Raw genomic sequence first — 24,020 nt, forward strand, 5'->3', positions numbered from 1 at the left:
ACTGTGATACATCAAAAGTGACAGTAAGACATTTATAGTGATATTCATATTCATATTATTTCTATTTCAAATAAATGCTGCTCTTTTGCAAATTACTATTCAACAAGAAATCCTGGGGGGAAAAGACTGGAGTAATGGACCCCTGAAAATTCAGCTTTGCCATCACAGGAATTTAAAAATAGAAAACAGTTTTTTTAAATTGTACAAACAATTGTCACAGTAATATGTTTAATGTATTTTTATTTTTTTAATGCTGATTTGGTGAGCATAAGAGACTTCTTTCAAAAACATTAGAAAAATGTACTGACCCCAAACCTTTGAATGGTATGCTGCAGTAACAGTGGATTAACACACACACACATACAAAATATATATACAATATATATATAATTAGAAATTTGTTTTCTTTGGTCATGTCTTATCTTGCCTAGGGCATCAAATAAGTCTAGACTGCCACTGATGCTCCCTCAAAATTAGAAAATAGGTGCATGATGCTCCTGTATGTGTGTGTGTTTTTTTTAGGTATGGTTCTGTTCTTTGTGGTGTGGGTGAAACGAAGGGAGAAGGAGCGTCAGACAAAACCCTTATTGATCGACCCCGAGGATGACGTCAGAGATAATATTCTGAAGTATGATGAAGAGGGAGGAGGAGAGGAAGATCAGGTAAATGTCACACACATTGTGCTTTTATCGATTGACGAGTCAAGGCTGTTTTTAAATTTTCAATAGTTTGCTGCTTCTTTGTCTGTTGCAAGAGCATTGCTGACCTTGTTTGAGACTTGCACTGGTATATTTTTATTTCTGTTACAGGACTATGACCTGAGTCAGCTGCAGCAGCCCGAGTCTCTAGATCACATAATGAGCAAGCCTGCAGGTGTGCGGAGAGTGGACGAGAGACCCGTTATCCTAGAATCTCAGTACCCTGTTCGGCCAACGGTACCACACCCAGGGGACATCGGGGAGTTCATCATTGACGTATGCTTCCTCTGTTTCTTATCATGAAGATAATCTAGTTAGGGCATAGGAAATACATATTAATTCACAGAGATTGGAAAGCTGTACTTAAAGGGGTCATAACCGTTTTCTTCCCTGTGGTCCACATATAATCTTAGTTTTTTTGTGGTAAAATTATTAGAATTTGTTTTTCATCACATTTGAATCTTCCGTCTGACCTTTAGAATCAAACAGTTTGTTTGTTGTGCCTTTAAAGTCCCTATTAAATCAAAATGTATTTTTTTGGCTTTTAGTGTAAATATGTTAGCTTTAAGGTTATCTATAAACTAGTGTGCTCCAATAGAATGACAAAATTCACATTTAGAAGATATAAGCATTCAAAACTTCAAGTCTCTCACTTCGCCAATATGGATAGCCGATGTTGATGACATCACTCGGTAACCCCTTATTTTAAGGTGACATAGTTACACATTACTAAATGAACTTACTATAGCATTAAAAGTAAATTAGGCATAATTACTAATTATGTAACTAACCCTAAACCAAACACTAACCGTAACTCTATAGTAAGTTCATGTTAATTAATTTTACTCATAACTCATATTTGAGTACGTCACCATAAAATAAAGTGTAACCCATCACTGCATTCAGCTTCTCATCAGATTTTCGGTCCAATCAAATGCTCTCCAGAACCTGAAGCGTTCCTCCCCCTACACTATAAATAGACGTTGAAGCTGTGGCTGATATCAGTTACTTCTTTACGCATTTACTATTTTCAATATGATGAATGGCACATACAGCACTATATTGGATAGGGAACGATTCAGACAGTGTAAATATGCTTTCAAGTGGGGTGAATGAAGTCTGATTTCACGTTAGTGTCACACGAACTGCTGCAGAGTGCATTCAGTCTGCTCCGGTCCAGAGACACGATAGCACAGAGCGGATCATTGGCGCAAGTCGGCACAGACCGGACAACGTATCGGACTCATTTGGATTCTGCGCGGAATGCTATATTTTAAAGCAATATGGAGGAGAATTGGTTAGACAGAATCTACATTAGAAACTGACGAGTAGAAGACATTACACACATGTCGTGCACCACCATAAATTACACACTTTTCAAACTACTCATCCTCAGCATGATTATATTCACTGTTTTGCTTTAGTAACCGTTTCATTTTAAATCTAACAGGGGAATCTATTAAACGGCTATCATAAGCTGTCAAATGCGGCTTTGACGAGCTGTGATATGAACTAAACTCTTTTGCCTATTTTAGAAAAGGGGAGGAGCTTTTCGATATGCCCCGCCCTGTCTTCCTGTTTCACTGGAAACGCTGCGTGTTTCAAGGCTCTTCAGTGAGCCTTTAAGAAACGTCTTTTGAACAAAGAGAAAAACAAAATTCTGATTTAGTTCTGCCACAAACAAATAAATATTGTAAGTGGGCTTCAGAGAATTTTTTTTAATAAATGATGTGCTGAAAATTGGTGTATAAAGTGTGATTTAATATGATCAATCCTGTTAAAAATAAGCTTCATGTACTCTTTCCCAACCTTGTGTCCTCTTTAAGATATGCAGAGTTGCAGGGTGATACAGAAGAATAAACAGCCCAAATATTGACAAAAAATATATACATTTGGTGTAATAGGAATAATCTATCCCGGTTTTTCCTTATTTCCTCACCATGACTGGGCCAGTGTTATTTAAGTATTACTTATATACTATTATTTTACAGTAATGTGCCTTTGTCATTTTTATTAGTTATTTATAGTTCTATCTAGCTTTAATTTATTTGTATTGCAGTTTTACAAATTTTAGTACTTTAGTTGCCAAGACACAATTTCAAGTTTATTTATATTTATATATATATATATATATATATATATATATTAAATATTTCATATTTTATATAAATCAGTTTTGTACCGATTACAGAGAACAATACAAACAAAGTTTCTGATCCGTCATAAATAAATAACGTGGATAGACGTGTTGATGTGATCTGCTTAGTGTGGGAAAGAACCAAAAATGAGTCATATTTCTCAGGAGAAAGTTACAGTGTGTTTTCATAGTGCATCAAGGTCTTTCATCTCAAACGATCAAGATAAATTTGATTCCTCCTGATGTGACCCCTTTAAGCACTTTACAGCAGTGGCTTTTAGAGTGTTTTGTACGCATCTGTTCCACCAGCCTTGTCTCATGTTCATATTAGGGTCTGCGCGCGGCAGATAATGACCCCACCGCTCCCCCCTACGACTCCCTGCTGGTGTTTGACTACGAGGGCAGCGGCTCCACAGCGGGCTCCGTTAGCTCCCTGGATTCCTCCAGCTCTGGGGAACAGGACTACGACTACCTCAATGACTGGGGTCCTCGCTTCAAAAAGCTGGCAGACCTCTACGGGGGAGGGGGAGAGGACTGAAGTTGGAAACGAGAGGAAGACGGAGGGGAACGGAGAGGGCCAGGAGGGACAATTGGCTTCTCGGATGTTTTATCGAGAAGCCGTACGCAAAGCCTCCGACGTGGGCTGATTATCTCTCAACTAAAGTTCCTCTGCACGCTACGGAGGCATTGAGGGGAGGATATTGCCCTGCAGCCTGCTCTGGACCTTTGCTGCAATCCACAAGTATTTTACGGCTTTTTTACAATATTCCGCGTTGTGGTTTCTTCAGTGTTGTTTTGTCATTCCTCTCGGACCGCCTAGAGGCTCAAGATGGAATCGAGTTGCGATGGGGACGGCGAACTCTCAGCGTGCGGGAATCAAACAAAACAAGTGTGCGCTTGTTTTTTCCCTTCGCTTTATCACTAAAGAGAGTTCCACACACACTTTTTTCTCTCAACTTGAATTTCAGTAGAACAGAAGCACTGTTGTTGATAAAGTGCCTTTTGTGGTGTGTTTTGTATCGGACTCCTGCAATCTCAGGGTCGGTTGCCATTTTGAAAAGTTTCTTCTGTTGGGCACACACTCCCCCGTTCCGGTCTGTTCCTCTCGACTACCTTTTGCTTTCCTTTCATCCCTGCATTAACGGTGCACAACACCTCTTTGACTACTATGTGGAAACAAACAAAGGAAACAGAGAATGTTTTGTCAAAACTTTTGATAAACACAGGACTCATTTTCCCTTAAGAAATCTCATTCTCCCTTGATGAGAAATTGGAGCGTATGAACTACAGTGATCCAATTCGAAAAATCATGTTTTTTTGTTTTGTTTTGGTTTTTCAAACTTGACCGACCACGACCATATAATGTTATGTTGTATAATGGTTGTGTAAAAAACAAGGTCTTTATTTTAAAAGAAGAAAAAATATTACTGGAGAATGCCTTTTAGCTCATACTCTTGCCTGCCTTGTACAATTTTGTGTTGCGTTTCCGATTTGTAAAGGTAATTTAGGCATGACAAGTTGCCAGACAGTGAGACTAAAAGTGACGGCTGAAGAAACCCGACTCTAAAAGGATTGCATCAGAAGAAACCTTCTTTTTTTGTCTTGAACATTCCCCTTTTCTAACTTTATAAGTTGATTAAAATATTATACGTGCATGACTTCTTTCAAAACAATGTCTCAAATCTCTCGCACTTGTTCCTCTGTGGTCAGAATGTGAAAAGTAGTTGGCAAAGAATATACACCATACGGAATAAATATAATCTGAAAAAATAAAAAAACAAAAAAAGATTCAAAAATGTTTAAAATGCTGTAAAATACTTTTTTTTTCAGTATTATTTGAAACATTTGCTGCTCTTCAAGCTCAGATTTGGGCTCAATGAGTGTGTCTGGGCCTGTTTGGTTTTTGTGTGTGATTCTGAGAGTGTTTGTCTATATCCTGTAGGATTTTTAAATTCTCTTTTTATATGTTTGTCTTTTGTATTTTTCCTTAGGTTTTACGTTCAATTCTTTGGCTATGAGAAATGCAGCAGCATTCAGTTTTTGTCTTATCTTGCTGAAGAAAGTCTGTCTCGTACGTTCTGTCCCTGGATAAGGGTCTAAACCTGCATTGCAGAGAAGCTTACAATCATGCCTGCTCCACCATTCAGTGTAACTGATTTCTCTTTCCATTCATCTCAGATATTGGATGTGCTTTAGAGAATAAACAATCACAGTTTTATATATAAAAAAAAAAAAACATGAAAAAAAATATCGGTCTCTGTCCTGTCCATAATAGATTCATGTCTCTTTTCTTCTCCCTCATTCTTCCATGTTTCTTTCAGCTGCTTGTCATAATATTTTCTGGGCATGAGTGAGCATTGCTTCACGCCATTAAGTGACAATTGAATTTTGCTGATATATCGAGTACGGGATTTCTGATTAAGCCCAAAATCAGGCCATTTTAAAATGGCAGCATGATAATCATTAGAACTTCTGGATTTCCATGCATTACCATTAAATTAACATTGACTTAACATAACTTTGGATGACTGCTCCTCCTACACATTTGCCTTCAGAAGCATTAATAATGAACCACTCTGTCTAGTGGTGACAACACTTATCTGATAGAAAGTTTCCCAGCCTTTTTACATGTATTTAAATGAGCAGTGGATTTCTTTCCCATGACCCAGTGAAAGGTCAGTGTACTCAAAGGGCACATGGCATAATTAAAACATAAGGCCACCACTAATGACGATTCTCTGGGAAGGGATTAAAGCTAAAGAGCATTACAATTTAGGAAATTACAATTTGGTAAAGAGATTAAAAATGTCGGAAGAGTGAATTCTCTTGGGAGATTTTACAATTCCAACTATTTTAGGAATTAACCAATTGATTTTGTTGCAAATAATTTTGTTTCATCAATCAATTTAACATTATAATTGAATTAATTGCATGATATATTCATTACATTAATTTGCAATTAAATTCACATTAATGTCTGTTGAGAAAAATGAAGATAACAGTTGATATATTGTTTTCATATCATGAACCTTGCAATCCACCATGTAAAGTCTGTCCATCTGTATGAGGTAAATTTTCGTCCACTCAGGATGTGGTCTCTGTCTCGCGCTGCTGGTAGGGTTAGCATGCCTAGTGCAGCTCTCAATACACAGCAGCTGGAGTTGGCTGGGCTTGATGTGCCGAGACAGCTTGTACACGACCCAAAACCTGTCTGGCCTCATGTGGTTGTGAGGCTGTAATTCAATACCTGGAAGACAATAGGGGAGGGAAGAGGACTAACAAGCCAACTCCAAAACATTCCCCCAAAGGTGGGGGTTGGGCGTGGGACCAGCTACTCCACCCTGTAAAAAGCCTTCAGCTACGGGAACATCGACTAAAATCAGAAAATCCTCAAGCCTTGGGAAGGAAGCATCTGCAGCAAACCAAGCTAAAGAAATTATGACGACGTGCATGGAAAACCGCAAGGAGACTGTATGTTTGAAGAAGCTTCTGACCTCAAAGCGACCCACCACCATAGCGACATGGAATGTGAGGACCATGTATGCCGGTGGAAAGACAGCAGTGATAGCAGAGGAGATGAGGAGGTACGGGACATCCCTCCTTGGTCTGGGAGAAACCAGGTGGCTCCAGTCAGGGCAGGTCAAGCTGGCGAGTGGAGAGACCATAATCTACTCAGGACATCCCGATGACTCTGCACCACACACAGAGGGAGTAGCGTTCATGCTGTCCAAGGAGGCACAAAGGGCCCTTCTCAGCTGGGAACCCATCAACTCACGGATCATCACCGCCACATTTCAAACCACCCACAAAAAAATAAACCTCCAAGTGGTACAATGCTACGCCCCCACCAATGACACGGATGATGAAACAAAGGACCAATTCTACAACCAATTATACACTATTCTACAGGCCAGGAAAAGGAAGGACATAATGATCTTAATGGGAGACATGAATGCAAAGATAGGGGGCAATAACAACGGCTTCGAGGCAGTAATGGGAAGAGAAGGACTAGGGACCATGAATGAGAATGGAGAGAGGTTCGCAGCAGCTTGTGCAGACAACAACTTGGTCATTGGTGGGTCAGTATTCCAACACAAGAACATACATAAAGCCACCTGGGTGTCTGCTGACCACACCACAGAAAACCAGATAGACCACATCTGCATAAGTCAGAAGTTTAGACACTCTCTGCTGGATGTCAGAGTCAGAAGAGGAGCAGACGCAGGATCTGACCACCACCTCCTCACAGCAAAGATCCAACTGAAGTTAAAATGCATGAAGCACAGGGAAGAAAGGGTCAAATACAAATACAACATACAGCAATTTCAGAATATTGGTACATCCGAACTTTACAAAGTGGCATTACACAACCGATACAAAGCCCTAGAAATTGAAACCCCAAGCAAAGTGGAAGAGATATGGAAAGGTCTGAAAACCTTGTGGAAAGACACATGCAAAGAAGTAGTAGGGAGGAGGAAGACAGACAGCAAGCCCTGGCTTTCCAGAGATACAGATAGCAAAGTGAGTGAGAGGAGGAAGAAAAAAGAGGCAGTAAACAGAAGTAAAACCAGAGCGACCAAGGCGGCAGCACAGAAAGAATATGCAACAGCAAACAAAGAAGTGAAAAGAAGTGTAAGGAGAGACAAGAAGAAATTTATTGAGGATTTAGCACAACAGGCAGAAGAAGCAGCAAGAAAAAACAACCTGAAAGACCTATACCTAACTACAAGAAAGCTCACAGGTAAATTCAGACACGTACAGGCACACATTAAAAACTCACAGGGTGTACTCCTCACAACCAAAGAAGACCAGGTGAAGAGATGGACTGAACACTTCAGAGACCTGCTCAACAGGCAGCCTCCTCAATTGACAGCAGATATCCCAATAGCCCCAAACCCATTGGAGGTTAATTGTAACCCCCCCACCAAGATGGAAATCAGAAAAGCCATTAAAGCTTTGAAAGGAGGAAAAGCAGAGGGACCAGACGGGATTCCAGCTGAAGCTCTAAAGGCCGACACTGAAACCTCCACCAACATGCTCCACCACCTCATGAAAACCATCTGGGAGGAAGAAAATGTCCCATCTGACTGGAGAGATGGCCACATCGTAAAAATCCCCAAGAAAGGAGACCTCCGGCAGTGCAAAAACTACAGAGGAATAATGCTCCTTTCAACACCTGGGAAGGTGCTCAACCATATCCTGCTCGAGAGGCTACAAAAAGGGGTCGATGAGAAACTGAGGGAAAACCAGGCGGGCTTTAGGAACAACAGAGCCTGTGGAGACCAAATTGCCACCCTCAGGATTATTATTGAACAGTCCATCGAATGGAACTCGCCTGTCTATGTGAATTTCATAGATTTCGAAAAAGCCTTTGACAGTGTGGATAGGGAAAGGCTGTGGAAACTTATGGCTCATTATGGGATCCCAGCAAAGATTATCAACATCATAAGGAGCACTTACCAAGGGACGAGATGCCAAGTCCTCCATGAAGGATGTATATCGGAGGCTTTTGAGGTCCGGACTGGGGTGCGGCAAGGGTGCCTACTCTCACCCTTTCTTTTCCTCCTTTGCATAGACTGGGTGATGAAAGAAACGATCAACAATAGACGAACCGGCATACAGTGGAGCCTGACCGAACAGCTAGAAGATCTCGATTTCGCTGATGATCTGGCACTACTGGCTCACACACAACAACAGATGCAGGAAAAATCTGGAAAACTGGAGGAAACAGCTGCTTTGCTCGGCCTCAAAATAAACTCATCAAAAACTAAAGTATTGCGTATCAATAGCAAGAACAACACACCCATAATCATGGACCAAAATGCATTAGAGGATGTAAATAGCTTCACATACCTTGGTAGCATCATTTCAAAGGAAGGTGGCACGGAGGACGATGTCCAAGCTAGGATCGGAAAAGCAAGGACAACATTCAACATGCTAAACAATATTTGGAAGGCAAAAAACCTGTCACTCAAGACCAAACTGCAAATCTTCAACTCAAACGTAAAGACCACTCTACTGTATGGCTCGGAATCCTGGAGAATGACCACCACCATACTCAATAAGCTGCAGACCTTCACCAACCGGTGCCTCAGACGCCTACTAGGAATATATTGGCCCAACATCATCTCTAACGCCAAACTGTGGGAACTCACCAAACAAGACCCAATAGAAATGCAAATCCGGAGGAGGAAATGGAAGTGGATAGGGCACACACTCAGGAGAAATAATTCAATCACTAAACAGGCGCTGCCGTGGAACCCACAGGGCAGGAGGAAGAGAGGCAGACCGAGAACCACCTGGAGAAGAACCACAGAAAAGGAGATGAAGGAAGAAGGGTTGACGTGGCAACATCTGGATCGGAGGGCCCAAGACCGGAGAGGATGGAAGAGATTAGTCGATGGCCTATGTTCCTATGGGAATTTAAAGGCCTAAGCTAAGCTAAGCTAGGATGTGGTCTGCTATCCACAATATTTTTTTTAATTGGTTATGTTAATACACATCAGACATATTTTGTCTTTGTCACATCTTGTTTTTTGAAGCATCTTACGTCATGAGTGCCACATTTTTGTCGCATTAAATGTTAACATTTAGAATTTAGCGAATTACACATTTTTGTCGCATTAAATGTTAACATTTAGAATTTAGCGAATTACACATTTTTTATGTCATTAAATGCACACTAAATTGACTAACCTTATATTTATAGTACAGTGAAAGTGTCAATAAAATGAAGGGAAAAACTGTTTGATTTGGACTCAGCCTCTACAGCATGTACATTAGCACATGCCACGGCTATTTTGGTTCTGATCTCATTTATTAACCTCTTGCCCATTTTAAAGACAGATACATACTGACAGTTTATCAGCGCTCGTCCATTTGTTTCAATCAGTACAACTCCAGCTCGCAGCCTCCCTCTCTCTCTCTCTCTCTGCTTCTCGGTTACGCATTGCATACTAATGATGAATATGTTCTGTTTTATCTACTCTTCGTGTACCGAAATTGTGTATGAGTATCTCTCTGCGGTTTCAATAAGTCAGCACACAGAGAGAGAGTGAGCAGAGACACCAGAGAGAGTGAGAGCTGTAGGGGATTGGAACTCTCTGCGGCCGTGTCTATCAATTAGTGCTCTGATTAATCCCTTGCTTTAATCTCATCAAGCAGAACACTGCTAATTACCCACAGACGAGAAGAGAGAGGGATGAAGAAAGAGCAGAACCGTAAGAGCGTGTGTCATTAGATCGAGAAGGGGTGGTAAAAGAGGAAAATTGGGAGCAAAAAGTAAAAGGGGGAGAGATCATACAAGATGGCAACAGTTTGAAAACCAATGACTTTCGAATGTACTAATGTAATGTACAGACTTATGTTTAAGTCATGTTGTGTACAATTGAATGGACTAAAGCGACTATTAACTATAAGAGTCAATGTACAGGTAAAATAAAATAATTTCAACCTAAAATAAATCATTACAGTGTACAAATACAAATGCCCTATAGCAACAAGACTTAAAACACTTAAATAATATGCCAATAATATTAATACTATAGTCCATTTAGGTCATTTTGTATAAAATGAGAGCGTGAATTTGTGGTATGATACGACGAGAGACACAAAAGTTATGCCGTTTTCAGTTTTTTAGCCATATTCATCGTTGTAATGGACAACATAACATATTAGGAAATGTGCTCTGATCGATAATAAAAGTAAATAAATATGGAGAGAGATCGGGGGAAATATCTAACTACTGAATACCGCGACTGTTTATCACAATCAAGTATGTTAAAGAGCTGATTTGTGAACGATGATTTATTTCCTGATTCATTTGTAACTACATGTAAAAGAAGAAAAATATATTATGTTTCATGGAAGAATTAAAGACCTGAAAGTTTGGGATGACACGAGAATAAGCTAGAACTTATAGAATTTTCATTCTGGGGTGAAAAATCCCTTGATAATAGCTCCTATTATTAAATAAAAGTGTTTAAATGAAACTATAAGTGAAGTTCCTTCATGTAGTCAGTTTTCAGGCAGCTGGGCCACGGCGGCAGGAAAATATAGTAAGGCACTGATGGATTGTTCTCTCCCAAATACAAACTTAACAGGTGGCTTGCGGCCAAAGTTGTGTATGTTATTAATAATGTTTGCCCTTTCAAATACACTTAAACATATTTTTCATTTACTCAAAGGCCTAGATTTCCAATCCCGTGAACGAGAACAAATCAATCTGAAAACGATTTGGACAGTGTGCATGTGCCTGCACACATTACTGAACGGGGTGTCTTAATTGAATGTTTACAGGTGAGTGCTGAGACCATCCTGAAAAAACAATCACTTTGCGGATTTGCTGACATGGCTATTCTATTGTGAGATGCACGTCAACACCAGAACGTGTTCCAGCTATGTAAATAAATGGAATACAAAGACGCCTTGCAGTTTATTTGTCAATGTCTGCTGTAATAGCCGTCCGTTTCACTAAACCATCATTCAGCATTACTAGTACATATACTGTGAAGTAGATTGTAATATTTCATCAACAATGAAGACAGCGTGTCACTTTTGGACACTAAATTATTGTTTAAGACAATTTATCATTACTAGCCAGTAATATTTGGCATCTGGTAACTGTTTTGCTAGCATAACACTGATATGGAACTAGTCACTAGGGTGATGTTTAATCCTGATTCAGCAACGTGACAATCCATACCGGAGTCAAAACGCAGCATTGGCAGAACTCTGAAACCCCTCCGGGATGCTAAAGTTGGTTCTCCCACAGTGGGCGTGTCTCAAGAGATACAACTAATTGGCCATGGCCAAACATACAATCTCTGTGGATGTGGATTCTGTTGTTACACACATTTCAGCTGAAAGTGTCATACTGTTCTATTTCAATAATATCATTTTGCTGAGTCTGATGAATTGCATTTAGTATATTTTGTGTTTTTGCGGGGAGGTGAGCGATTTGACATCAAATGCAGTAGAAAACAATGGCCTACAACAAGTCTGCAGAGTTTCAAGAATCAGGGGGGAATCTTGGGTGAAGTCTTCATAAAACAAAATGATGTAATCTGGGAAACATATTAGTCACGTGAAGTACAGTAGGAAAACTGACAAAACTAAGTTTAAAAAGGGGATAACCAATGCTATGATTTGTTTTATATAAAATTATCCATAAAAGCTTATTGAGAGTATGTAACTTTAGGGTGCCGGCATGCTCACAACATGCTTTTATGAGCAGGTTTTGTTTTAGATGGTCTCACTGAGTCTTCTAAATGGGAACCTCATTTGCATGATTACAGGTAGATGAACATCTTTAAATCAGGGGTCTCCAACATGTCGCTTGCGAGCTACTAGTAGCTTGTGGCCTGATTGGAAGTAGCCAGCCAAGTCAAGACGTACTTTTCATCCAATCAGAGTGAGCTAGACAGGTGTCCCACCATCTCTAATGCAAATAAAGTATTTATTTGACATATCGGCCGTAAGGTTTTTATTTATTTATTTATGAACGTGCAGATGTAATTACAGAATAACAACCAACAATAGAAAAAAATGTTTTGAACATACCGGTAAGTAATTTCCAAAATATGGTATAAAATTTGTTGAACAAATATATATTACAAGATGTAAAAGAGAATATACAGCATATAAATGTTTTGAGTTATAGGATTTTTTTGTAATATAGCTATGTCATAATTATTCAACCCTTATTCAACACCGCTGTGTTTAAAGGGGTCACGGATGCAAAATTCACTTTTATCTGGTGTTTGCATATAAATGTGTGTGAGCAGTTGCTCATTATCATTTAAAGAGGCATGCACCGAAACGGGTCGCTGTGAACAGAGCTGGTTTTGAGGAGGTAAAAAGGGTGTTGTTTTACACAACCATTACGGAATTTTAACCAAAGTACGTTACAAACTTTACATGAAGACCCTAACGAATCATACCAACTTGTGGAAAATGGGCGTCCGATGACCCCTTTAAGTCACTTATTTGTGTGGCATGGTACAAAATTATGTTAAACCCAATTAAGACTTTAGAAACTCTATAACAAAACTGAATTAGCTTGTGCTGTTACACACATACATTTAGCCCATGCATGTGCTAAAGTTTAGTAGCAAATAAGGTTAAGTCAAAGGAGCTCTAGCTAAAGCTTTAGAGAACAAATTGTTTTATTACATTAAAAAGTCTATAGCTGCAAGAAGATTTCCAAAACACAAAGTTCCCAGAGACTCAGCTGGCACCTTTATTCAGAAGTTTAAAATTTGTTGTACTAGAAAAATTTAGATGAATTTTGAAGAAAAAGCACAATATCATTCAAGGGAATAAAATGTTTGATCAGAGCCACCGATAAAAAAAAACTAAATTTACTGCCAAAGACTTACAAGATGATCTGATGAATGGAAGAAAAAACATTTGCAATGTAGAGTATAAGAAAACATGACAAGCATAGCCTAACTTGGGACATCTTGCCAAATGCCACTCTTAAACAAGAACATAAAGGGCTGACTTGAAAATGCTCAAATTAATTTGGATAGACCTGTGGAGTTCTGGAGGAATGTTTTATGGACTGAAACTGGAACTTTTTGGACCCACAGATCAGCGGTATGTCTGGTGCAAAGAAAGGAAAAGCTTTTGAGCAGAAAAACACTGTCTCTATGGTCAAACATGGAGGAGGTCCCGTCTTGTTATGGGGATGCTTTGCTGTTGCAGGAAGTGGAAATCTTAACTTTAGTATCAAGCCATTTTGTCAAAGATGGTGATGACCATCCAAACAGAGGTCTTGTTAGTTTTTGGCACAGTATCCGAGGCACGGGCTGTAGGCTCTTTTGGAAAGCGGGGCAGGGAGCAGCAGGGAGCTTGCATTTAAAGATACATGCACGAAAACAACATGTTTTTCCTTAAAATAAATTATCTGTATTTTGAGCTGAAACCTCACAGACATATTCTAGGGGCACCTGAGACTCATTTTATCTTGTAAAAATGTGTATTAAAGGGTAACTAAACCCCTGGTCAGAGCCTGACTCCACCCACTGGCAATATTTGAAAAATGCTGTAAAAGTGGGCAGAGCCCAGCGGACGAACTGAGGGCGGGGCTGAGCGGGTGATTGACAGACCCGCAGTGACGCAGTGATTGACAGCTGCTGTCAGACTCGCTAAGATGGAAAGTGACTGGAGTGACGCAAGTAGCTTTGCAACAGAGCGGTCATTTAAAGTCGAGGACTTTTCTCCCCCACCTTCCCCTGAAGTGGAGGAATTGTCTGTGGACACAGAGCCAAAACCATATCAATTCGAGCCGCGAGCTCAAACTGCGGTGTCGCATCGCATTAACTCCAGCATCGCGATCGGTATCCGACGATGCTAGCGAAGCAGCCGCGCTAGAGAGAATGGGGCCAGTGTCTGAGTGGATTGTTATTACTATTGACCTACGTTAAGCATATTTTGCCGCTATGTGAAAAAAAAAAAATCCAGCAAAACGCGCCGGCGGTTGTGGAGTCCATGCAGGAAGAGCAGCGTTTGGCACACACCTGTGTGTAAACACTGGCGCCTAATTTCCAAGTCTGGTGGAAAGTTATAACGTTACAGTCCAGCAGTGCTGTTGCAACCGGCAACACTACACCTACGTACTATCCTAACCACTCTACTAAATACAGATAAAGCTAATGCTAAAAATCTACACTATCCTAACTGATGCAATACTATGCTACTAAGTAACTAACTATGCGTCTAACAACACTAACAACTATGCTAAATAACTACCTAGGCTACACGAAATAATCTAAATAACTATATAAATGCTATGCTAACTAGATGCTAAAATACGCTATCCTGATCGTTTACTCGTAATTCCAATTTCCAACTCCTGACTTGCTCTGGTGTTGACGGAACCAGATGCTTTTATACCAGGGGCTGCCAGGGGCGTGGTGAGCTCGCAGCGTCAGAGAGTACCCTACGTCAGAGAGTACCCCTACTTCAGGAGATTCCGTTTAACCTGAAGAGGGCAGCACTTAGACGTTTTTACACCATATATTTGAAAATTAAAACACTTTATACTCAAATGTTAAAAAAAGTACTCGAATCAATGAACAGCATTTATGAAGCTCCATTCTTACAGATCATTAACTAAAAAAAGTTGGTTTAGTGTTTAGTTACCCTTTAAACATCCCCTTTAAGCTTGGTTCAGGGGTCAGTCATAGAATGTTCTTGAGTGGCCTTTACAGTCTTCAGATTTAAATCTCATTGAAAATATTTGGTGGAATTTGAAGAAAGCCAAAGATTATCAGTGATCTGGATGCTTTTTCAAGCGAGGAACGGGCCAAGATTGCAGTAGAAAGGTGACAGAAGCTTCTCTAAGGACTTACAGGCAGTGTGTATTTGAGGTTATAAAGAAAAGACTCTGCACACAATTTGACTTTTTGGGGTTGAATAATTTTGTACATGAATGTTTAGAGCCAATTGAATATTTTTTTTTTTCATTTTTCATCAAATGTATGTACTCATAATAACTGAAACCTTCTATAGTAATTTACTGTGATGCCTCTGTTTAATTGTTTTCATAAGATTTTTTTTATTGGCAGCAAAATGTCTTGCAGGCCAAGGGGTTGAATAATTTTGATTGCAAATGTACATCTCATCTAACTGTAAATTTAATTAGAATAGTCTGAGTTTATCTTGCTGATTACATTAATACTTGTCAGATTAAATTATCTTTCATTACGTGAGATACTTCAGGTACTCCCAATTGGTACCATACTTATTTTACCTTATTGCATTGTTCCAGCAACTCAAAATAATATTTTTAATTTCCTTTTCCTTTAATAATATAAGAACACACAGGAAATTAAACAAGTCAATATTGGAAAATGTCTTGTTTAATTTCCAGTGTGTTCTTATATTATTATTATTACCAATGATTCCAGATAAGCCAATAAATAAATAAATCACTTTATGGTCAGCAAGGACAGATGTTTCCACAATAGCCTGGCTGACTTGATTTTCTAGTACGCTGGATAGGAGCCAAATGTATATTTTAGACTATTTACTCCAGTCACTAAGACATCATGTAAAGTATTGTTTAGTTGAGTTTCTGATCCTTCAAATATCAGTTCAATCAAATCCTAAACACAAATTATTTAATTAATTGAAATTATTTAATTTATGTATTTTAACAATGGGGAATACAGTCTAAATTATAGTCCCACATTTAATTATAATCTCCTCCAAGAACTAGTTTAGCATCAGGAAAATGTTTCAAGATGTTTCTGATTTTTTCTTCAAAAAGTCTTGTAGTAATATTTCCACCTTACAACACTGCATATTCCCTAACACAAAATATTGCTGGTTGAATTCAACGATCAAAATAACCTATCCAACCAAGGTGTAAATAACTTGGGTAACAATTTTTCCTCTAAATTTACCAATAAAAATTGCAACACCTGCAGAATGATTGCTACCATATGACATCCACATATAGTTGACCAACAGGCTCTTCCAAAACTTAAAGTCTAATTCAGATGTATCTGGATGAAATAATAAATAAATAAAAAAATAAATAAAATTTAAACAAAATTTCTAAAATTCCAAACCCCTCTGCATAACATTAAATCGAGTCAGACATAAATGTCATAAATCTCCTTCCCATCCACAAACGCATTACAAAAATAAGCCCTCCCTCCATCTTTTCGTGCATCTTTGACACTTGGCCACAGCCGACTCTTGCTGAACACAGCGGAGTTCTTTATCAATTGCCATCAGATCTTCAGCAAACCTCAATACTTTTCTTTCAGAGAGCTGCTTTTCTTTGCACTACTCCACAATCAGTCTCTAATATGCCTGGATCTGAGCAGGAGAATAACCGCTCTTGGCTTCTGGATCACGTCGAGCCTCCTTCCCACGCAGTGAATCATGTCAATTTCGGTAGCGAACTTTCTCTTTTCATCTGGAAGCACTGCAGCACAGAGGTCCACAACCTTCATGTTCGTCAAGACCATAAAGCCTCAAGTTCCAGCACCTTCTATCTCTCCATTTCATTCACTTGAACTTCCAGATCTAGTAGTTTCTTGTCATGGCTACTAGTCAATGTTTTCAATCCAGTCAGATCTGCTTTAATGTCAATCTCGCTAGACAAGAATTTGATGGATTTCTAGAGCCTCAAATGAGTTATTTTTAATGATTTTTTCCCTCCAAACCGTCAGCTTTCGTATTTTTTTTCTGTCAGTATTCTGACAATGTTGTTTTGTAGGTCCAGGAGGGATGGCTCATTTTTTTATTTCTTTGAGAATGGAGTATGCGGAGCCGAATCAAGTTCGGTGTACACAAAAACACTTTCAGGTGAAAATCTGTTAAGATTGTTGTTAATTTGAGAGTTATGATACATTATTTTAGCTCTCAAATGAAATAAGGTTGAAGACCCCTGGTCTAAATGGTCTGGATGAGCAGGATGGATATTTTAAAACCTAAAAGTAGTCATTACGATAAACCATCCCTTCTGAATCAGTGCTTTTCATTGCCAATATTTGAGTGTATGTAATGTATACTTGTGTGAATATCTAAAAGTGGTCTTAAAGCAGTAAAACAAGCATTTAGGAGATATGCTGACTCAAGTAGGCCCGGTGAGGCACTTTTGGATGTTCTGCAGTTGAGATTGATGCAATCATTTTCTGTCCATGGAACTGCGATGGGAAATCAGTTTACTCCCTGCATATCCAATATTCATATGATTTAGGGCAGGGATGGGGAAACTTCGGTCCTGAAGGGCCACTGTCCAGCAGTTTCACCTACCTGCTTTCTTGACCTTGATTAGCTGGCTCAGGTGTGTTTGATTAAGGTTGGAGCTAAACTCTGCAGGACAGAGGCCCTCCAGGACTGAAGTTGCCCATCCCTTATTTAGAGCAAGTTCTGGAACAAAAACTGAAGCATGTTGTAACAAACACCTTAATTTAAGAAAAACCTTAGTGAAAACGTCCTTACAACGCAGAGAATGCATAAGAACATTGAGTCGGCTACATACTGAAAACAAAATTAACACTTAACTTAGTGCAAGTGTAAAACACTTTTGTCTTAGAAGACTCTCATAAAAATGTTAACTTAAAAAAATTACTTAATCCATTGCTGAATCACCTGACATCAAATCACTAAGCACGTTTTCCACAATCCAATCTTTTCCCAATGGATAAAATGAAGTCTTGTCTTATATTTTGCTTCTGACCGGAATGTCCTTTTTTTCACTCAGAAATATATCACATTGTGTTAGTAAAAACAAGTTGCTAAAGTGAAAACTCGCGTTGACTTTAAAACCTTTAGATCGAGGAGATTTTTTCATTGAGGGAAAAAAATATCAGTGTTTAATATTAGAACAATATTGATAAATCGTATCCCTTTTGTGATCATCTTTCTTATTCTACAGTTTAATTGCATTCTATAATTAACACTTATTTGAGATAGGAACCATACTTTGAAGTAATAGGCATGTTAAGAGGAACACGGGGGCTTCTGGTTCTTAGTTTTGGAATGGACAACAAGGGAACAAGAATAATCACTTCAGAACAATACGTTCGCAAATCTTCTATAGCCCTTATTTTCTGTTTGGAGTCTGAGAGACCCTTAAGTCCCATTTACAGTAGCTAAAAAAAAAAAGAAAGAAAAACAGAGCTGCCTAAAATTGGTACAGGGTAATACTTATTACTTTTGTATGAGTTTTATGAGTACCTAGAATGGATCATAAACAGATTGTGTGTTCTTGCTGGGGTCAAACACAAGTAACATAAAATAAAAAGTACATTCTGAGCAGTTCCTTGTAACAGCGGGTTAATGTCTGTCCTCTAGGTTTTAATTAGGTTAGAGAATTTGAAGTGATGATATCAGATAAATCAACACCACTTATTTACATTAGCATGGTGAGAAGAATCAGGCGACTGCGCGGGTCTAGAGAAGTAGAATGGTTGAGACTGTAAATGATGGATATTGAAACCGCATACCAATTTTCCTAATGGTCTGAATGAAATTATTTATAATTTCATGGATTATGGGGTAAGAGACTATTTTAGGACTTCAATTATCAAGCAATTATAAAATCCCATCTTAACTAACATTTCAGGAAATTCAAGCAGTTCAATGCTGTTAAATCCATCATCACATGCTGTATAGTGATTATACATGTGACAATTCTAATGCATTTACTCTCAGTGGCGTACATTTGCATTAGCAAAAAAATTACACATTACAGTATGTATAGGGACGTCCCGCATTTGGAGCAGCCATCTTGACGGAATAGAAAATGCTAAACCGCCGGTGATGGCCGAGCGATGCTGTGCAGTTGGATGCGATCAGATACGTGATCATACAAAGGGAATATCTTTGTACCGTATCCCAAAAGAAATAAAACGGAGAAACAAGTGGTTGGTGGCAATAAACAGTTGATTTTGTTTTGTGTTTTCCCCTGTAAACTCTGTTTAAAAATTATTACAGGTAACGTCACTGTAATTTGGTGATAAAAATACATTGACCAACTTTTGCGGTGATGATTGAAAAATCCTTCCCCGCTGGCATCCAAATCAAAGAGTTGCTGATCCATCCGCACTCGTGATACCGATAGCCTGCTAACGTTAAGCTTTTGTATGCTTTTAATGAAGCTCCGGTGCAACGTTAGCGTGATGGGAAGTGAATAAGGTAGCTGTAAATGTCACGAACACCGAATGTCAGGAAGTTTTTCTTCACATTTAATGCCTGTAAAAAGAACTTGTGGTGCTTCATATGGATCTATGATTTTCCTAATTCCTTTATCTTCCTCTTGTATCTTTTTTGTGATGCTAATAAGTGCGATGACATGACGTAAAGAGTTAGCCGACGGCCGCTGCGCTAATAATAGTGTTGGGGGAAAAAATAGATTATATCAATACTGTAGTGCAAAGTATTGCAATATTTAGGCTAATTATAAAATAATTATATATAATAATAATAATAATAATATATATTACACACCCTTAATAATAGATCCATTGCCACTGAGTAGCTGACGGATGTATTCCGTCAAAATGGCTGACACGCGGCTAGGGGTCACGTGACTGGGAGATCCCTATAGTTTAATTTATGTAAAAATGTATGTATTGTTTTTACATGCATCATAACCGTCATGAAGCTTTAACCCTACCAAAAACAGTTATTTTTTTTTATAGGTGATATCTAAAGATTTTGGATTCAAACTCTTATTCCTAATTCAAATAAATAAGATAAACCTACTTGCGACTGCAACAATCATAATGCTTAAAGTCGCCATTAAACGGAATTTGCGAAAGTCTTTTCTGTGATGTATATTCGATTGAAACGTCTTCTAGAACAAGAAAAAAATGTAGGGAGGGAATTGATTGGATGGTTGTGGTTTGCTATTGCTGTGATGTCATGTGAGTGACAGGTTGTCCCGCCCTCACGCAAGTAAACATGCCATCAGAGAAGAGATGTCGCTGCAAGAGGGACGGGATGCTATTTTGATAAAAGATTATGAGGGCAGGGCTCCAGACTAACTTTTTTCACTAGGAGCACAGTGGCCCCCAACTGAAAATTGTGCCGATAGACAGACATCACGATGTTTAGTTGCGATATTCCATAAAAATAAATACATTTTGATTTCATGGGGACTTTAAAGCTACAGTACGTGACCCCAGTCAGGTCTGGAACATTTTGCTCTTCTCTTCTTCTTTTTTTGACCGCACTAAGTGATCACTACTGAACAGCAGCTGTTGGACATTATCAACACAGCTAAAGCTGACAATTTCCTTGGGTAGACAAAGAATTACCATTAGGTAGAGCAGTGGCTGCAGCGGCACGTGACATGCTCATATCTTGTTTATCCTTCCAGCTGAGATGCAGCTCATTAGACAGATAGAAATCAGCAAATGTACAGATCCGCTGTTTATATTCAATGTCAAATCTTCAAGTTTCCATCCATTACAGACAGAAACATCGAGCAGGTGCTCATTTGCGGTTGCCTGTGTGTCCTGAAAGCACCATCCTGAGAGAATTTTCATCATTTGAGGAATAAATTCACCAGCAACTTTGAGAGTGGATAACGATTGATTGTCTGCGTGCTTGGCTTGTTTGTGTACGTTGCATCTCTGTTAATGGCTCCTTTTTTATCTGAGAACAGTGGGATCCATTAAATATGACCAAAAATAACAGTGGAAAGGCACAGTATTTTCTTCCCTGCACACTGTTGATGACAGAGCCCTTCCTGCAGGTCAGTGTTTTGGAGGAGAATAAAGACGCCAAACAAGACATTTAAATGCTTTCAACTTGTTTGTGATGATTTTTTTGGACCTCTGTCTGGAGGAATAATCACAAATCAACATGTTTTGATGCGTTGCGTCTTCAAAATATCAATTCAAACTGTAATTACTGACTCAAACTGTCAATTAATAGAGACATTAGCGTAAATAGTTGATGGATGGTGTTTGCTTCACAGGCTTTACACGGTTGAATCTAAACTTGATAAGTTTGTCAAAATTGCATTATGAAAGTATGGATTTTGATGAGTGCACACTATATATGATTTATTCCAAGTATAGCGCTTAATATTTGGCTGTGAAAGAAGTATTTGGCTCTAGCAGGAACTGCAGTATTTGAAAGAACAATTGGTTTCAGTGTCTCATCAATAATATAAGGATCAGAACACACAATGATGGTCACTGAGCTGACGAATCAGGACAGAATTTAAAGAAGCATATAAACGTGAACTTCTTACCTCAAAGCCTTTCGATGTTGCAACAGCGTGCTAGTTTTGATCCGTTGAGATCCTTGCTGAGGGAGGCCCAAGGCACTGGATTCTTGCTGATGAAACTGTAGTGGTTGTAGACTCACACCGGCTCACCGGGGTGGAAACATTCTCCGGTTCAGTAAATGTAGTTTCTCCTTTGGGTCATTGCCTGACTGCAGGACTGCTGAGGTGGTTCACTCAACATGCTTTCATGCAGAAAAGCAAAATATTCTTTATTCCTCTTTATTTCGGAAAGTGTTTCATCTTTGTTTGGAGCTTTTGCTTAATTAAAATTACAGCACATGGTAAGACTGGATTTAAGTTAGTGTTTATATTATCATTTTTATGTGGCTCTGTAGACCTTATTCACAGTACCGCCATCTTTGATTTTTAACAGGAATGAAAATGAGGCTGTGAGGGATAGATCTCTTCAGTATGCTGTGCTGTTATTTTATGTGTTTTTTAATTGTTCTGCTGACGAAACTGGAAAATATATTTCCAAGATATTTCAGTAGACAAAAAAAAAACTCCAAAAACATGAGCTGTGTAAAATGTGATCTAGTAGGAGCATTTAAAGCTTTTTACAACTGATGCCATTGCAAACACGGTAAGTCTATCCCTCGTTGCCTCGTTTTCATAGATGTCATGGCGCTGCTCTGAATAAGCTCTATGCAATTAATGATTCTGATTATTTCCTAATATACGATTAGAATATCGTCCATGGCAATCGGCGGTACTTTCACGTCTCACACGACGGGCTCGCGCTCTCGTCAACTGGCGCCACCTTGCGTCTCAATAGTGAAAATTAATTCGTTCATGCAGGGAGTGAAAATGACTAGTACTTTGTGTTAAAAGTGCATTCGGTTAAACTAAATAAAATATAATAAACAGTTCAATTCAATAGTCATTTAGTTAGCGTTATGTGGTCTTAAACGCTGCACTGCCATCTATCGACGTACGGCAGTAACGTTACGATCGTCTATACATTTTCAATAAAATACGCTGATAGCCTACTGAGCGGTCTAACTGTTAACTTACCCACAAAATTAATTACCTTACCTGTTCAGCAAAAAGAAGTAACTTGGGCACCACAACTCGGGACTTTCTCATTCCACCTTGTTTATGCATGCCGTAGCCTAACGTTATGTTAACGCTCCTTGTTTTGTCTTTCTGTCTTCTGCCTCCAGACCTTTTCTGCTGCTTCTTCCGTACAGATAATAATTCTCACGTTGCCAACACTGTTAAAGCACGATAATAAGCGTGTTCCATTGTCTAATTTTTGCTTTTCACATGACCAAACAACTAAGTTACGGTACAAACGTTTAATGAAACACCGCGTGTCACGTGACTCACGTCATTTCAAAATGAGGGGCGTGAGTTGTGTAACCACTAATAGAATGTCATTATATAGATCAGTGGTCGTAACCCGCACACATAATTAAACTCTTAACATAACTCTTCATAAAACTCAATTTAATTTTAAATCAGTCACATGGGTATTTTTTTTTTAAATTGAGATTTACCACAGCTGAATAAATTAAGCTAGCAATTGATGTGGTTTGTTAAGAAAGGGGAAATATTTGGCCGTGATACAACTATTTATAAATCTGGAATCTGGGGGTGCAAAAAAAATAAAGACATTGAAAAAAATTGCCTTTAAAGTAGCCCATTTATGTTTGGGATTGTGCTGCATTCACTCACAAAAATAAATGTATTAATATATTTACGGTTGGAAATTTACCAAATATCTTCATGGAACATGATCTTTACTTAATATCCTAATGATTTTGAAATTTTGACCCATATAGACCCGTGCTGCTTGTGACTGGTTTTGTGATCCAGGGTCACATATTATTAGCAGAAGATATTATTATTAAAAATGATTATTTATATGTAGCCTTGTAGTGTGACTATCCACCTTATTTTTCAATGAAGAAGCAAGTTGTTCATTGTTGACTTCCAATTCATTGGCTAAAGGTAAATAGAAGAATAACAAAGTGCAGTAAACTGCAACTATTTTCGGTACTAGCAGTGTGATTTTGACAATAAATTAAGATAATATGATAATACCAGTTTGCTATATCAGGCATCATACATGGAAGCGGCTGACAGCAGAAGCTTTGCACATTCAAGTTAAAAATGGCCTTGTCTGCTCTCACATGACCCTAAAAACACCCTTAAAAAGTGTACTAACAACTTCAAAGGTTTTATGCCAAATACACATTCACTGCAGTCAACTGTTTCTGCTAGTAAACATTGAAAAAACTAAATCACAGATTTTTTAGTAGGTTTGAGATGAAAGAAATGAATCTCGCTTAAACAGAGTATCGCCTATGGCCCAAAACTAACTATCCATCATGACCTCAGAGACACAAACCGTCAGTCACACAAACCGTCAGTCACAGAGTCAAGGCCCTTTAACACTAATGCTGAACTGTTTGAA

The 24,020-nt window shown here is 38.7% G+C and overlaps 1 protein-coding gene and 1 long non-coding RNA gene across 4 annotated transcripts in view; one reads left to right on the plus strand and one right to left on the minus strand.

Annotated features, from left to right (window-relative positions):
* The window catches only part of cdh4 (cadherin 4, type 1, R-cadherin (retinal)), a 231,056-nt gene extending 225,997 nt beyond the window's left edge, over positions 1-5,059 (plus strand). For both annotated transcript variants that reach the window (XM_079597007.1, XM_079597008.1), the window contains 3 exons: positions 523-662; positions 810-974; positions 3,167-5,059. In XM_079597007.1, the coding sequence (XP_079453133.1) occupies positions 523-662; positions 810-974; positions 3,167-3,373 (512 nt within the window). In that variant the 3' untranslated portion in view covers positions 3,374-5,059. The remainder of the gene's footprint in view (positions 1-522; positions 663-809; positions 975-3,166) is intronic.
* Positions 540-22,956, minus strand: LOC306990311. 2 transcript variants are annotated; one of them, XR_013795851.1, is made up of 4 exons: positions 22,637-22,952; positions 21,566-21,783; positions 20,622-21,147; positions 540-1,008 (listed from the first exon to the last, which is right to left on the minus strand). It is a non-coding gene; the product is annotated as an uncharacterized lncRNA (long non-coding RNA). The 2 variants fall into 2 exon arrangements; XR_013795852.1 differs by lacking the exon at positions 20,622-21,147 and having other exon boundaries at positions 665-1,008; positions 22,637-22,956.
* Positions 22,957-24,020: the final 1,064 nt, after the last annotated feature.

This window comes from Phoxinus phoxinus, assembly GCF_949152265.1.
Source record: "Phoxinus phoxinus genome assembly, chromosome: 22".
NCBI classification, from domain to species: domain Eukaryota; kingdom Metazoa; phylum Chordata; class Actinopteri; order Cypriniformes; family Leuciscidae; genus Phoxinus; species Phoxinus phoxinus.